This window comes from Chrysemys picta, chromosome 3 (genome assembly GCF_011386835.1).
Source record: "Chrysemys picta bellii isolate R12L10 chromosome 3, ASM1138683v2, whole genome shotgun sequence".
NCBI classification, from domain to species: domain Eukaryota; kingdom Metazoa; phylum Chordata; order Testudines; family Emydidae; genus Chrysemys; species Chrysemys picta.
In genome coordinates this window covers 95316016-95332148 of record NC_088793.1, presented here as the reverse complement: position 1 = coordinate 95332148, position 16133 = coordinate 95316016, and the positions used below count along the sequence as shown (strand labels likewise).

The 16133-nt window shown below is 44.7% G+C and overlaps 1 protein-coding gene across 7 annotated transcripts in view; it reads right to left on the bottom strand.

Moving 5' to 3' along the window:
• Window positions 1-4735, bottom strand: part of NKAIN2 (sodium/potassium transporting ATPase interacting 2) — a 745781-nt gene extending 741046 nt beyond the window's left edge. The window contains exon 1 of one of the 7 annotated variants that reach the window (XM_005280190.5): window positions 3649-4735. In XM_005280190.5, the coding sequence (XP_005280247.1) occupies window positions 3649-3702 (54 nt within the window). In that variant the 5' untranslated portion in view covers window positions 3703-4735. The remainder of the gene's footprint in view (window positions 1-3648) is intronic. The other 6 variants (XM_024113933.3, XM_005280193.5, XM_065588510.1 and 3 more) reach the window with 6 other exon arrangements.
• Window positions 4736-16133: the final 11398 nt, after the last annotated feature.

The following is a 16133-nucleotide window of genomic DNA, read 5'->3' as shown; positions in this document are numbered from 1 at the left end:
CACAGGTGCAAAACCCCTTTCCTTCCTTAAAATCTGAAACTTTTTTCCCTTAAAAGTGTATGTTTTATAATTGTTTTAAAAATTAAACCATTGTTGTTTCATTAAAAAAGTTCTCTGTTAAAAATGATGTGGATTAAAAAAATTATTAACAGTCACGTAATGCTGTTCACAATATTATGCCAGTTGACTTCATTTTTTTTAAATCATCTTCATCTGCATTAACATGGTGTTAATTATGGGCTGAATCCTGAAAATTTAGGCCATTCTACTCTATAGAGATTACAGTGGCATAGCGCTGGAGCCATAACTATGTCAGCACAGACGTGTATATAGACACAGCCTACAGCAACGGAAGAAGTTTTTCCATCACAGTAGGAACACCATCTCCCCGAGCGATGGTAGCTAGGGACTTGTCTACACTCGAAATGCTACAGTGGCACAGCTACTCCCCTGCACCTGCACCACTCTAGCTCTTCAGTGCAGTTTTCCTGTTGGCGTAGGTAATCCACCTAACTGAGAGGCAGTAGGTAGGTCAAAAGAAGCAGTCTTCCATCAACCTAGCACTGTCTACACCAGGGGTGGCCAACCTGAGCCTGAGAAGGAGCCAGAATTTACCAATGTACATTGCCAAAGAGCCACAGTAATACGTCAACAGCCCCCCATCAGTTTCCCCCCCAGCACCTCCCACCCACCAGCAGCCCCACCCATCAGCGCCTCCCCCTCCCTCCCCACACTTCACGATCATCTGTTTTAAGGCTCATGGGGGGGGGGAAGGAGCGAGGGCACAGCAGGCTGAGGGGAGGGGCTGGGAAGGGGTGGAGTGGGGGCAGGGCCTGTGGCAGAGCAAGGAGTTGAGCAGTGAGCACCCCTCGGCACATTGGGGTGCCTGTCGTTCCAGCCCCGGAGTCAGTGCCTATACAAAAGGAGACGCATATTAACTTCTGAAGAGCCGCATGTGGCTCCGGAGCCACAGGTTGGCCACCCCGGTCTACACAAATGTTAGGTTGGCTTAACTACGCAGCTCAGGGGTGTGGATTTTTCACATCCCTAAGCAATGCAGTTAAGCCAAATTAATTTTTTAATGTAGACCAGGGCTGATGCATAAGCAGTCCTTACGCAGTCACACCAATCAATCAATGGAAGCACTCATATGAGAAAGGGTTTGAAGGCTCATGACCTACGTCAATGCACGCACATAAAGGGCAGGGGGGACACGATTTTTATAAAGTGAGAAGAGTATTCTTGTATGACCAACTATATTTTTCACCTACTGAAATGTCACTACACAGATGCAGTATGATTCAGGTGTTTTGTTTTATTAGTAATGTGCCCCCTCTTGTGCAGTAAAGAAATTAAAGCTTTCAGGTTTCTCAGGACACTATGTACTGATATGAGCTAACTGAAACCTTGTTATGGGTTAAGTTAAAAACCCCATGGAGATTGACACCTTTCAATTAGCATAACTGTGAATAAAAGCTCCCACTTAAGACAAGGAGTAGGTGAACTCACCCAGGAGCTTTTGTTGAATATTGTTTTAGATAGGATTGGGGGTAGGGAGAAGGCAGAACAAAAGAAAAGAGAGATAGGGATGGGAGATAGAGAGAGTGCCTTAAGAAACAGCTGACAGAGGTTGACCCTGGAAGATATATGGGGAGATGTTTTTGGGTTAGGGGTGCAGGCTAAAAGTACTCTCGGTGCTGTGAGCAAAAGAAGCTGTTTTCTGCTATTTGATTCCTTCTGCATTCAGAGACACAGGACTCTGTACAATCCTTGTAAATAAACATCAGAGAAGTACCTGACTATTACCACTTTCTCCTCCTAACTGGACCAACCAACTAAATGCACATTTTTTGGGTAGCTGCTCAAATCAAAAAGGGGAACAGTAGTGCCTTGCAGTCTATTTGAAATATATTGATTCTCAAAGGTTTTATAAGCAATGGTGGAATATAATACTTAATTATATTTTACTTATTCTAGAGCCCTACCAAGTCAAGATAAAAAAGTAAAATAATATGAAACAAGATCCTGCATTATTTCACCTACTCACTCATTCATATATCCCTGTGGGGTGTTTTGATTTGTTTGTTTATATATATATATATATATACACACACACACACACACGATGAGTTAGCAAATGTGCAGACCCAAAGAACAGGAAAGTTTTTACATTTCTGCACCTTCACTCAAGCTAATATTTGTTCAAAAGGATCTTTTGTCCATATAAAGTACATTTTAAACATTTTGTTGCCTTTTCACAGAAAATGAAAAGCATGGGTCTGAAACTTAAATAGATCTGGAAAACTTCAATGATGTATTTTATATTTCCAAATTGCTGGGAAAAGGTTACATTCCTCATGTACTACAGACTTCTATTCAAGTTTTTTCTTTTTAGACCGCATATGAATAAATCAAATCTACTAAGACACACCGAATGCAAAGGATCAGATAACTTCTGAGGAGAACACCATTTGTACAAATAGAAGGCTTCCCACAACACAGAAGGATGAAGGATTAATCACAACATATATAAAGACCACAGTGCTTCAGTTCTACTGATAAATCTACTTTTTATGTACTGGATTTAGGTCTCTGAAATCCACTGTTTTCCTCTTCTTCTGCAGTCTTCTTAGTACCTGTCTCTATTGGAAGAATTGGTGGTAATGCTGGTTGCCATTGATACCAGTTCAGGCTTTTCCAGCAAGACTATACAATAAGAGATAGAGGGGAGTGGGTAATGTGAATTATTTCATTCCTGATCAAGGTTAACTGCTTAAAGAAGTCCCCTACCACATGTTCCACACTTGGTCCATTGAAATTCAGAGAGGTGGCATTTTTTGTGGCTGGGTCCTTAGTGACGTGTACTTGCATCACATTTAATCTGAATTCTACAAATTCCACCATCTCAAATTAGACAATAATCCAGCTGGAAATTCTCCATTTCCTTTCATTAGCTTGTTAGCAGTTAATTAAAAGTTAATTAAAAGCCTTTTCTAAGTTATTGTACCTCTCTTGCATATTTTGTAAACTCCATACAGTTTCTATGTCTGATGGCTATGAATACAATACCTGCAATGTATTCTCGCATTTTTTTTTCACTTCTGTAACAATGCAATGCAGTTAAACCTCAGCCACTAATCCTGAAAGAAGAAACATATCTGCAGAAAAAGTCAGATATAAATTCACTCACACCTGTATGGCAAGCTGTTCATGACTAACAACAACAATGGCATCCTCAAACTAAGTGCTAACTAAATATCAGTTTGCTGAAAGAAACCAGACACCAAGTTTAGCCAATGCCTGTCAAAACGGTCCTGAGGTTGTAGTGTTTTTTAACAACTTTACTGCATGTACAAAACTCTATAGCTGTCTAAGCAACACCTGTAACGGACCCTTTTTTCCAATGCATATCAAAGGTACCACCAGACCTCTCCCATTTCAGGGAGTCTCCCTCGTTTGGAGGGGTTTATTTTAAGACAGCTGGGACAGTAGCTCCAAGTGACGAATGATACCTTGTATCAATGATCCATTGAAAAGTTTGTTTTTTTTTTACCTTCCACCTCCCCCTTGCAGCCCATGTGTCACTCTCTGCCCTGCACTTCTTTGCCGCTATTGTCAAGGCACCGCACACAGCGCCGTGTCACTTACCAGTTGCATGCCACAGACAAAGATCAGCGTGCACCTGCCGCTGCAATAACCCATGGTTTCCAAGAGCCCTCGCCACGTAGAGCCCAACTTGATCCAATCAGATTGCGGGAGAGGCCAGGCAAACCTGCGCGGGGCTCCGGGGGCTTTCGCCTGCTGCCGCCGCCGCCACCAGCGCGTCCCGGGAAGTGACAGGCATTAGGACCCGCTGCGCCGGGTTAGCAGCCGCTGCTACCTTCGCTCTCCCCGTGCAGCACGGAGCGAGCCTCCAGCAAGCGCGTCGGCGGCAGCGCGGGGGGCAATGCTGCGCCAGGTGCCAGCAGGAGCAGCCGCACTGTGCTGGGAAGCCCCAGAGGCATCTGGGCTTCAAAGCCTGCCCCCCAGCTCGGCTCGCAAAGCCTCCGGGGCGGCGGCGCTGCTGTGCGGGGCGGCGGCGGGGCCGAGCTCAGTTCATGCTGGGCGAGGGGCTCCGCGAGGCAGCAGCGCGCCCCCTTCCTCCTCCTCTTCCCCAGCCGGGTCTCGGGCAGCGCCAGCAGCGGCCGCTCCTCTGCCGGGAGGCTTAGCCGGGTCTCCCCAGTCCCCTGGGCGAAGGCTTCAGCTGCTCCATGCGGCGCCGGCCGGGCTCCCAGTGCAGCAGCAGCGGGAGGAGAGCGTGGCACGGAGCTGGCGGCGGCTGCTCAGCGGCATGGCACGGGGCTGGCTCGAAACGTGGGGGCTGCTGCTGCTCTGCCTGCTCCAGCGCAGCCCGGCTGAGGCGCGGGGGGGGGAGGAGGGGTTCCCACTCCTTAGGGCTCGGGTTCTGCAACAGACTTTGCTGCCCCCCGCCCCAATCTTCACTTCCCCGCGCTCCCTCCCCGCCCCTGTTCCCGCGCAGCCGGGCGGCCTTGGCGATGGGCGGCGGCGGGAGCTGCTGTAGCTGCCACACGCTCCGGCGGCAGATGCTCGCACGGAGTTTGCTGGGGGGGGACGCTCTTTGGGTCAGGTACCGGGGCGGGCGGAGGTGGCGGCTGCGGCGGGGACACGGCTCCTCTTCGGGAGCCGCGGGGGCATTTGAGGCCCCCGCCCCCGCTCCCATTTTTGGAAGGGGAGGCGGTGGCGGCTGCTCAGAGAGGGATGTGGCGCGGGAGGAGCTCTCTGCTGCCGCCTGCCGGGTCACCGCGGGAGGAACGGCGGGGAACGCGGGCAGTGCCACCGGGGGGCCTGCCTGGGACTGTGTCCCCAGCGCCTCCGCCCCACGCCAGCTGGAGCGGCGGCTCCCGGGAGCGCGTCCCAGGTCCTTGCACGTGGCTGTTAAGAAAGAGAAGCTGCTGCCCTTGGGCCCCCCAGCTCTCCTTGCTCAAAAGCGATAAAAGGGCAAGCGGGGGATGGAAGGAATGAGCGGTGGGAAGCCCAGGGGCATGGAGAGGCAGGTTGGCTGGAAGGGCTCAGAGACTTGTTGGGGGGGGGGGGAGTGTTGTTGGAAAGAGGAAAGGGGCTTGGGAAATTGGGAGTGTCTTGGGGCAGATCTGGTGGAGGGAGCAAACGGATGGGAAATCTTTCCTGAACCTCCCTCACACACACTTCAAACAGACACCTCCCCCCCCCCCCCCCCACACACACACACCTCACCAGGCTCATCATCAGAAGCCAGCTTCCCACAGACCAGGGGACATCAACTGAAAGCAGCACCAGATCCCCAGAACAGATGTAGAATCTGCAGTGATCAACACCTCCCCGCACAACAGACCTTTCAAGCTCCATGGATTCCTACATATGCCTATCACAACATGTGATATAGTCCCAGTAGCAACTGTGTGGCTGAAACCAGACAATCACTATGCTCTCAAATGAACTCACGAGAAAACGATAAAAAACAAAAACACCCCCCTGTCCCCTAGTGAAAACTTTTCACAAAGTGATCATTTCAATCTGACCTGTCAGTCCTCATCCTCAAAGAAATCTGCACAACACTTTTCAAAAGATGAGACTGGGAGTTTAAATTCATAACTTTGCTAGACACTAAAAGCCATCATCTTAATAAAGACACCGGATTTATGGTTTATTACAACAATCTGTAACCAACTAGCTCCTTTTTTGTCCTATGATCGGAGGGGTGTTAACAAGCCACTTTACCTTGAATGGTCCCTTAGAATATGTGCTTATGGTAAAGAATCTGTTCAATCTTTTATTTAGCTATGACACTCTGAGTACCTTTCCCAGACCTGGAGAAGAGCTCGGGGTAGCTCAAAGGTTTGTCTTTTTCACCAACAGAAGTTGGTCTAATAAGAGATTCTACCTCACCCACCTTGTCTCTCCAGTATCCTAGAACTGATACAGCTATAACAACACTGCATACAACTTCTGATGTCACTCAAAATTGCTTCAAGAATGTTGGAAGAGATAAATTCAGTGTCTTGTAAAGCACTATGGAAAATATTTGCATTGGCTGGTGTGTTACTGTCTTTTTGATTTCAATGGTGTCCAAAATATGTGGGTAAAGTGGGGGAAATGACAGCATTATGTCATTTAAACCATCCAGTATCTATAAGTGTGCAAAGCCATTTACCTGCTGTGTTATCAGAAGCACTTGGCACAATGTTCCAGGGAGGTCACTCTTTTGGCTGAGTTACTGATTACTGCTGTTGTTTTAGCAATTATATCAACAATTATGAATTGCAGGAATCTCACTAGATTTACTAATCAAATTTAGACAATGACTTACACAATGGATATGCAGTGCACTGGATACTTACTGTGAATGAATGCCTCACTCCAGAAAACCAACCACTCAGTGCATGAGCGCTATCAAAGCCTGAACCCACAAGCCTGCTGAGATCATGTGTGTCTGAGTGAGTCCTGATACCTCATTCAGTCATAGAGCTTAAAGCCAGAGGGGATCACTAGATCATATAGTCTGACCTCCTGTATATTATAGGCCACCACCCAGCAGGTGCACACTAAACTGAACAACAGAAATGAGACCAAAGTAAATGAGACTCACAAGGGTCTCTAGACTGTTACGTGCCATAGACAGAGAATAGGAAGGACCGAGGTGCGCCAGTGCTCAAGGCCCCTGCAATGGCGGGGAAATTATTAAGTGAGATATATCCAGATAATCCTGGCAAGTAACCCTGTCACAGGGTTCACTCCACTCACCGCTGTGGCACCTCCTTGTGGCTCATCTGAGGATTAGCTCACCAGTGGTTTTTCATCTCCTCTTGCAGTTCTCCAGACCCCCTTGTCCCAATCTCTCACTCGGCGGCCTCTTACTCTCTGTGAGCTGCAGTGCTTACTCTTTGTGGCTTGGCCTTCCAGCCAGATCACTGTAGTCTCCTCACTTCTGGGGTATCAAAGGCTCTCCAAACTGCCTCAGGCAGTCTTCAAAGTCCACTGCCCTGTCCATGCCACTCCGAGTGGCTGGTAGAAGAACCCAGGTCCACCCTCTACAATGGTTTTCAGTCTAGGGACCCTACATTCAGGTCCTCTCAGAGGTCCAGAGAGGCCTGGCCTCTTCCAGCTTTTGAGGCCCCTATCCATAATAAAAATAAAAAATGACGACACATGAAAACAAAAAAAGCTCAGAGTGACACAATTTGATTTTTTTTTAACAAATGCTTTTCTAGCCCTTTTCTGTGCAAAAAAATTGTCTTTTACCAAATCACATCTCTTATTTGCCAAAAAATTAACAAGTGTCTAACTTTGAGGCCCCTTTTAAGCTTGAGGCCCAGGCCAAATGGCCCTCCTCCCCAATTGGCCCTGTCTACAATCAGCAGCTAAGGCCCCTGTGGTCTCACCCATGCTGCAGTTCTCCCTAGATTTTTTCCTGCTTCTTTCTCTCAATATCAACAGTGACTGCTAACTCAGTCCGCCTGCAGCCTCTTTCTGCTCTCTGGCTTTATACAAGCCTAGTCTTTTCCTGCCCAGCTGGGCTTCAGGTTCAGTTAGGGCTGTATATCCAGCCTATAGTTCACTCATGTGCAGCTCGTCCTGTCAAGTAACTCCCTTCTGAGCCATTTTAACTTCTTCAGGGGTGCTGTCATGTGAACTCCCCCATCACAGACCTGTACCCGCACACTGCAGAGGAAGGCAACCAGCCCCACCCCCAAGGTCACTGCCAATCTGATGTGGGGGGAAATTCCTTCTCAACCCCACTTTTGACAATCAGTTGGACCCTGAGCATATGAGTAAGAACCAGCCAGCCAAGTCCCCGAGAAAGGGAATGCCCAGAGCTCTGACCAGCCCTACCCAGTGTTCCATGTCCAGTCACCTGTCATGTAACAGGGCTCATAACCTTTTTAACCTCAAACCAAGTCAACAGAAGCACTATAGGGCAAGAAACGAAAACAGAAGAAACATTTCAACAAGAAGCTCAAACTGTTACTCCCATTGCAAGTGATAGATCCTGTCCAATTCAGAACACAAAATTGGTGTAACTGCCACTGAGAATCAGCCATGGGGGGTGGGGGGTGGGAGGAGGGGACACAGAAGACAAAACCAAAAAGTCAGACTGGTTCTTGAAGACACCCAGCATGCTATTGATGGTGCTGACGGAAGTAACACATGCTTGCCCAGTCACTGATAAAAGACAGGGAGAACAGCAGACACAGGCTCCAGGTTGTAAATCCACCTCCGCAGCTGAGGAAGTCACTGCAGAAGGAGTTATTTGGAGAACAAGAAGAGGCCATGTGATCAGAAAGCCATGGAGATTCAGAGACAGTTGTTACAAATGCCCAGCAAGAAGCAGAATAGTTCTCATCTACCAGAGAACACTGGTTGTCTACCTTGAGTACCACCCTTGACATCTCCGTGTGTTTTATTAACCGATGTCATTGATTTGTACTTGTTATTTTGGTTCATATGTTTGATTTTAATTTGATTTTCTTTTTAATAGATACAATGCAACAGTAGCTCCTAGAATTGCTGGAGACTGACCACTGTCATGTGATGGGGTAGTAACCTTTGTGACCCTAGCCCAAGACAGATGACCGGGGGGCAGTTACCTCTTACTAGCACTCCTGTGTGTTACACATTTATTACACTGTAAACTTTTTACAACAAAATGATAAGAGCCCAGACACAGTACAGTCCTTCATGGAGCTCTATATCTTCCACTTCCCCTCCTTTATTACAGTTCCCTCCTTCCCCTGGTTCTTCTGTTTCCATCTGTATCCCTTGCTCTGTTTTCCCACTTCCCCTTTTCTTCCACCTCTTCTTCCTCACCCCCTTTGCCCTTATCTTGTTCTATCCCTTCCATGTTAATCCTTTGTGTTTCTTTCCATGCTATTTTTCTTCCTGCCTTCTCCACATCCCTCTGTAGCCTGCTTCTTCCCCAGGAGCTCTGTAGCTCCCTGCCCCACAATGCTAGATCCTGCTCTCTACCTCTGCAACCATTCCTCTCCATTCTTGCCCCAGCTCCTCTCCACCAGCAGTTGCACTGAAGAGGAAAGAAAATCAGCTAGCAGAGCAGAAAAAAGGAATATAAATATGCCAGTTCAACTGTATGTCTTAGCTTTGGATGACTTGCTTGAAATCCTTATGTCTGTCTCCTCTTGTGAGTATTCTTGAATCCTTGGGGCATTGCTATGCAGTCAGATGAGAAGTTAAGGTCAGGAGAAGTTCACATGACCTATGTATTTATTACAGAATCTCTCTAGTTTTCCGCAAACAGCTTGGGTATTCCTGTTCAAATCCCAGCTTGCATGAGAAGAGCTAGGCTCATGTCCCTCCCTCCTAACCAATGTCAGTCAAATATTGTTAACAATGTTGACCTTTAACTTGTCCTCCAGAGGGAGTCTGTTAACCCTCACTGAGATGGTTGTGAAGAGTTCACACCTCTCATTTAGCTATATGGTCTGTAACAGACTCGCCGGCACAGCATAGGTTTGCTGTTGTTTCATCTCTGGAAGGTTTTCTTTACAATCATAAAATATTATTTCAAAAAATAAAGAAGCTTATGCTCTGATGAACATCATGGAGTGAGGGCGGACTATACTCTTGCCCCCGTCCCCATATCCACCATTGTGAGGTTCACTTCTGTGCACTTTACATCAGCCAGGGCGGAGCTAGTCTAAAAGAGCTGTAGGGCAGACACTCTGGTCCTTCCCCAGGTCAGTAAGGATCCATTCTGTGGCCCATGTAGTTCAGTGTGCAGAAAAGTCAGCTGTGCACATATGTACAGTGTATTTGTTTCTTTGGTTCAAACATAATTAACTTAGGATCTGTTGTGTGTGTTCAGCAAGCAGTTTTCAAATGCTCAGATCAAAACTGATTTCCTTGGAAACTAGGCTGGAGACTGCTTCTCACTGAAGATTGTACTACACAAAATGTTAACTTTCAGACATCAGTGATTCCACCAAAAGGTTAGTAACATAAAAATGATCATAAGGAGGAGGGAGGAACGTGTTCTTTCCCCACTCTCCTTGCTCTAAGAAATAGCTTACCTGATTATACTCATATTCCCCAAAATCAGCTTTGGTCATGGGCAAAGAGTAGGGCTGTCAATTAATCGCAGTTAACTCATGTGATTAACTCAAAAAATTAATCATGATTAAAAAATTAATCATGATTAATTGCACTTATAACAATAGAATACCAATTGAAATGTATTAAATATTTTTGATGTTTTTCTACATTTTCAATATTGATTTCAATTACACCACAGAATACAAAGTGCACAGTGCTCACTTTATATCATTATTTTGATTACAAATATATGCACTGTAAAAATGCTAAAAGAAATAGTATTTTTCAATTCACCTCATACAAGTACTGAAGTGCTTTATAGTGAAAGTGTAACTTACAAATGCAGATTTTTTTGGTTACATAACTGCACTCAAAAACAAAAATGTGTAAAACTTTAGAGCCTACAAGTCCACTCAGTCCTACTTCTTATTCTGCCAATCGCTAAGACAAACAAGTTTGTTGACATTGATGGGAGATATTGCTGCCTGCTTCTTATTTACAACGTCACTGGAAAGTGAGAACAGGCATTCGGATAGCACTTTTGTAGCCGGTGTTGCAAGGCATTTACATGACAGATATGCTAAACATTTGTATGCCCCTTCATGCTTCGGCCACCATTCCAGAGGATATGCTTCCATGTTGATGATGCTTGTTAAAAAAAAAAAAGTCAATTAAATTTGTGACTGTACTCATTGTGGTGAGAATTATATGTCTCCTGCTCTGTTTTACCTGCATTCTGCCATATATTTCATGTTATAGCAGTCTTGGATGATGACCCAGTACATGTTTGTTTTAGGAACACTTTCACAGCAGATTTGACAAAACGCAAAGAAGGTACCAATATGAGATTTCTAAAAATAGCTACAGCACTCGACCCCAGGTTTAAAAATCTGAAGTGCTGTCCAAAATCTGAGAGGGATGAGGTGTGGAGCATGCTTTTAGAAGTCTTAAAAGAGCAACACTTTGATGCGGAAACTACAGAACACCAAAAAAGAAAATCAACCTTCTGCTGGTGGCATCTGACTCAGATGATGAAAATGAACATGCGTCAGTCCGCACTGCTTTGAATCATTATCAACTAGAACCCATCAGCATGGAAGCATGTCCTCTGGAATGTCCTCTGGTTGAAGCATGAAGGGACATATAAATCTTTAGAGTATCTGGCACGTAAATATCTTGCAATGCAAGCTACAACAGTGCCAGGTGCATGCCTGTTCTCACTTTCAGGTAACACTGTAAACAAGAAGCAGGCAGCATTATCTCTTGCAAATTGTAACCAACCTTGTTTGTCTGAGTGATTGGCTGACCAAGAAGTAGGACTGAGTGGACTTGTGGGCTCTAAAGTTTTATATTGTTTTATTTTTGAATGCAGGTTTTTTTGGTACATAATTTTACATTTGTAAGTTCAACTTTTATGATAAAGAGATTGCACTACAGTACTTGTATGAGGTAAATTGAAATTTTTTGTTTTGTTTTTTACATGCAAATATCTGTAATAAAAATAAATATAAAGTGAGCACTGTACACTTTGTATTCTGTGTTGTAATTGAAATTTTAAAATGAGTAATCATCCAAAAATATTTGAAATAAATGGTATTCTATTGTTGTTTAACAGCGCGATTAATCGTGATTAATTTTTTTAATCGTGCGATTAATCGCTTGACAGCCCTAGCAAAGACCAAGCTGGGGAGATGTCAGCCCAAATGGTGAAGCTTCCAGGTGAATGAATGGAAACAGTATTTTGCTACCTTACATTGTTTACTATTTTCCTTAGTAATATGCCCGTACATGTATATCACAAGCAATTTTGCATATGTACACAATATTCCATCCATATCTAAGCATGCCCATCCTTTAACATCATGTCAATACAATCGGACACAAGTCTAGGCAAATCAATATAGATACCTGTCCACTATACCTGTTTTAGTTTCAAACTAGTTTTGGCAAAATGTAAAAATGCAGCGGTGGTGATGGTGGGAGAAGGAAATGTCATTTCAGTTTAACTAACATACTTGTTAAAATCATAGACCTTTTATGTATTACTAGGGGATGGGGAAAAATCAATGAGGAGAAAAAACAAATGTTATACATAACAGAAAATTATTGTAAGCTTAAATACCTTTCACCAAGAACTCTATTGAAACCTGAAAGGCTGTAGTAATCTTAAACTGTTTTTTGAACCTCATCCCCTACCATGAAGATTGAATGTCAAGTACTTTTTCTCCCTCCTGCAGGATTTCAAGACTTGATTGCCCAAATGACAGTTTACTTATTTTACTGTCACATACTTTTTTGAAATGCCATAACAAGTTGATTACAGGTTTCACATTTTGCATAGTGACAAAATCATCTGTCATATAACAGTCTGATGCCTGAAATCCATTTCACTAAGAAGCAGTTTCTATTGAAATTAATGATATTCAGAGCATTGAAATGGATTTAAATATGTAAGTTTCTTAAGCAAAGCTCTGTTTTAGCTAAATGGCAAGAGCTATATTATCAACCTATGATGGAATCAAGGCTTGCAAAATTCATCAAACTAACTAGCCAGATGCTGATCCAAAGGATGAGTGGGATCATTCCATCAGTGAAACAAAGAGACAGTGCTCTGTTGCAGAGAGGAAGGTGTTTGATGCCTGTCACTAGACCACCTTTGGGGAATCCCATCAGCATATGACAGAGAATTTAAAGTCTCCTCATACCACACTCTGTCTGCTGGGAGGAAAACTGAGCTTTTTCTTTCCTATACCATCTAGTACCATTTGCCTATTGGGAGTAGGGTTCCACCACTCTGGCCTTACACCTACCTTCTGGCTAACGTAATGGGGATTTTCTATTAAACCATCTCTCGCCCAACCTGCAGTTTTTGATGAATATATCAAGTTCTTTATAGTAATAAGAATAGTGTGTTTAACATGTGACATCCTTACCTATTCATTTTCTTGATTTTGAGCAATCAGGCTTTTGTAAGTGATGTGATAGGTAAACTACATTGTTGTTGCTTAGCAATCTTAACTGGTTTCTGAAAAAAACTTTTTTGTTGTGGGAATTTCCCAAGTATAGGGTTTTAAACACACATTTTTCTTCTGTGCGGTAACTGATAATACAGGTTTCAAAATGGTAAGGAAATGGAATGGGATAGAGCACGAGATTAGAAGATTATATTGAAGGAGTGAGTGGTGCTGCCCAAGAAGTTAAAGGCTCCTATGAAGACCTCCTATGCACACCTGGCAACCTACATATGTTTACTAGGTAGGCAACTCGACCATGTATGCCTGCACCACACAGCCTACCAACATTCAGAATGCTGGCAAAGAGTCACAGTAAGTTAACTGCTAGACCCACATCTAGAGCCTTGTCTGTTTGGTATTACAGCTAGGGCTTGATACAAAGTCCATTGGAGTCAATGGAAAAACTCCTACTGAGTTCAGTGGGCTTTGGAGCAGGTCCCTTAATGTGTACATTATTAGACCGCTGTGCCTCAAAGCGAGTCACTAAGCCTGTCTAAAGCAACAGAGGGTCCTGTGGCACCTTTGAGACTAACAGAAGTACTGGGAGCATAAGCTTTCGTGGGTAAGAACCTCACTTCTTCAGATGCAAGTAATGGAAATCACCAGAGGCAGGTATATATCAGTGTGGAGATAACGAGGTTAGTTCAATCAGGGAGGGTGAGGTGCTCTGCTAGCAGTTGAGGTGTGAACACCAAGGGAGGAGAAACTGTTTCTGTAGTTGGATAGCCATTCACAGTCTTTGTTTAATCCTGATCTGATGGTGTCAAATTTGCAAATGAACTGGAGCTCAGCAGTTTCTCTTTGGAGTCTGGTCCTGAAGTTTTTTTGCTGTAAGATGGCAACCTTTACATCTGTTATTGTGTGGCCAGGGAGGTTGAAGTGTTCTCCTACAGGTTTTTGTATATTGCCATTCCTGATATCTGACTTGTGTCCATTTATCCTCTTGCGTAGTGACTGTCCAGTTTGGCCAATGTACATAGCAGAGGGGCATTGCTGGCATATGATGGCATATATAACATTGGTGGACGTGCAGGTGAATGAGCCGGTGATATTGTAGCTGATCTGGTTAGGTCCAGTGATGGTGTTGCTGGTGTAGATATGTGGGCAGAGTTGGCATCGAGGTTTGTTGCATGGGTTGGTTCCTGAGTTAGAGTTGTTATGGTGCGGTGCGTGGTTGCTGGTGAGAATATGCTTAAGGTTGGCAGGTTGTCTGTGGGCGAGGACTGGCCTGCCTCCCAAGGTCTGTGAAAGTGAGGGATCATTGTCCAGGATGGGTTGTAGATCACTGATGATGCGTTGGAGAGGTTTAAGCTGAGGACTGTAGGTGATGGCCAGTGGAGTTCTGTTGGTTTCTCTTCTGGGCCTGTCTTGTAGCAGGAGGCTTCTGGGTACACGTCTGGCTCTGTTGATTTGTTTCTTTATTTCCTTGTGTGGGTATCGTAGTTTTGAGAATGCTTGGTGAAGATCTTGTAGGTGTTGGTCTCTGTCTGAGGGGTTGGAGCAGATGCGATTGTACCTCAGTGCTTGGCTGTAGACGATGGATCGTGTGGTGTGACCGGGGTGGAAGCTGGAGGCATGAAGGTAGGCGTAGCGGTCGGTGGGTTTTCGGTATAGGGTGGTGTTAATGTGGCCATCGCTTATTTGTACGGTGGTGTCCAGGAAGTGGACCTCCCGTGTAGATTGGTCCAGGCTGAGGTTGATGGTGGGGTGGAAGCTGTTGAAAGCATGGTGGAATTCTTCCAGGGCCTCCTTCCCATGGGTCCAGATGATGAAGATGTCATCAATATAGCGTAGGTAGAGAAGGGGCATGAGTGGACAGGAGCTGAGGAAGCGTTGTTCCAGGTCAGCCATAAAAATGTTGGCATATTGTGGGGCCATGCGGGTGCCCATAGCGGTGCCACTGGTCTGGAGGTATATATTGTCACCAAATTTGAAATAATTGTGCGTGAGGATAAAGTCACAGAGCTCAGCAATAAGTTGTGCTGTGTCATCATCAGGGATACTGTTCCTGACAGCTTGTATTCCATCTGTATGTGGGATGTTTGTGTAGAGAGCCTCTACATCCATGGTGGCTAGGATGGTGTTTTCTGGGAGGTCACCAATGCATTGTAGTTTCCTCAGGAAATCTGTGGTGTCACGGAGATAGCTGGGAGTGCTGGTGGCGTAGGGTCTGAGTAGGGAGTCCACATATCCAGACAGTCCTTCAGCGAGAGTGCCAATGCCCGAGATGATGGGGCGTCCAGGATTTCCAGGTTTGTGGATCTTAGGTAGTAGATAGAATAACCCCGGTCGGGGCTCTAAGGGTATGTTGATTTGTTCCTGTGTTAGTGTAGGGAGTGTCCTGAGTAGATGGTGCAGTTTCTTAGTGTATTCCTCAGTGGGATCTGAGGAAAGCGGCCTGTAGAATTGGGTATTGGAGAGTTGTCTGTGCCTTAGTTAGCACATTTGAAAGATATGGCAAATAATAATGCTTTCCATTAAACTAGGTCTTTTCCATTTGTAGCTCTTAAAGCATTATACAAAGATGGGTGAGCATTATTGGTCCCGTTTCACCTCATCTAGGTGCAGAGATTTGAAGCAATTTGTATGAGAAACACTTTGGTCTAGTGAGTAAAATAGGAGTCATTTAAAGGATTCAAGATGAGGTTTGTTACTAGGTCTGCTATAAACCTCCTCTATAGCCTTTGGCAAGTCATTTAAACATTCTGGTTCTCAGTTACCTCATAAAAAAAGATAGCAGGTTAGTATGACATGATCTGTTTTCCATAAAACGGGTCATGAATAGATTGATACCTTTTCCGATCAGATTACAAGTTTGGTTGATAAAGTTAACAGTGTTACTGTAATATACTTAAACTTCTGTAAGGTATTTTACTTGGTACCATACAACATTTTGATTAAGAAACTGGAATGATATAAAATTAACATTGCACACATTAAATGCATTAAAAAACTGGCTAACTGATAGGTCTGAAAATGTAATTGTGAACAGGGAACCATTACTGAGCAGGTGTGCATCTGGAGGAGTTCCAC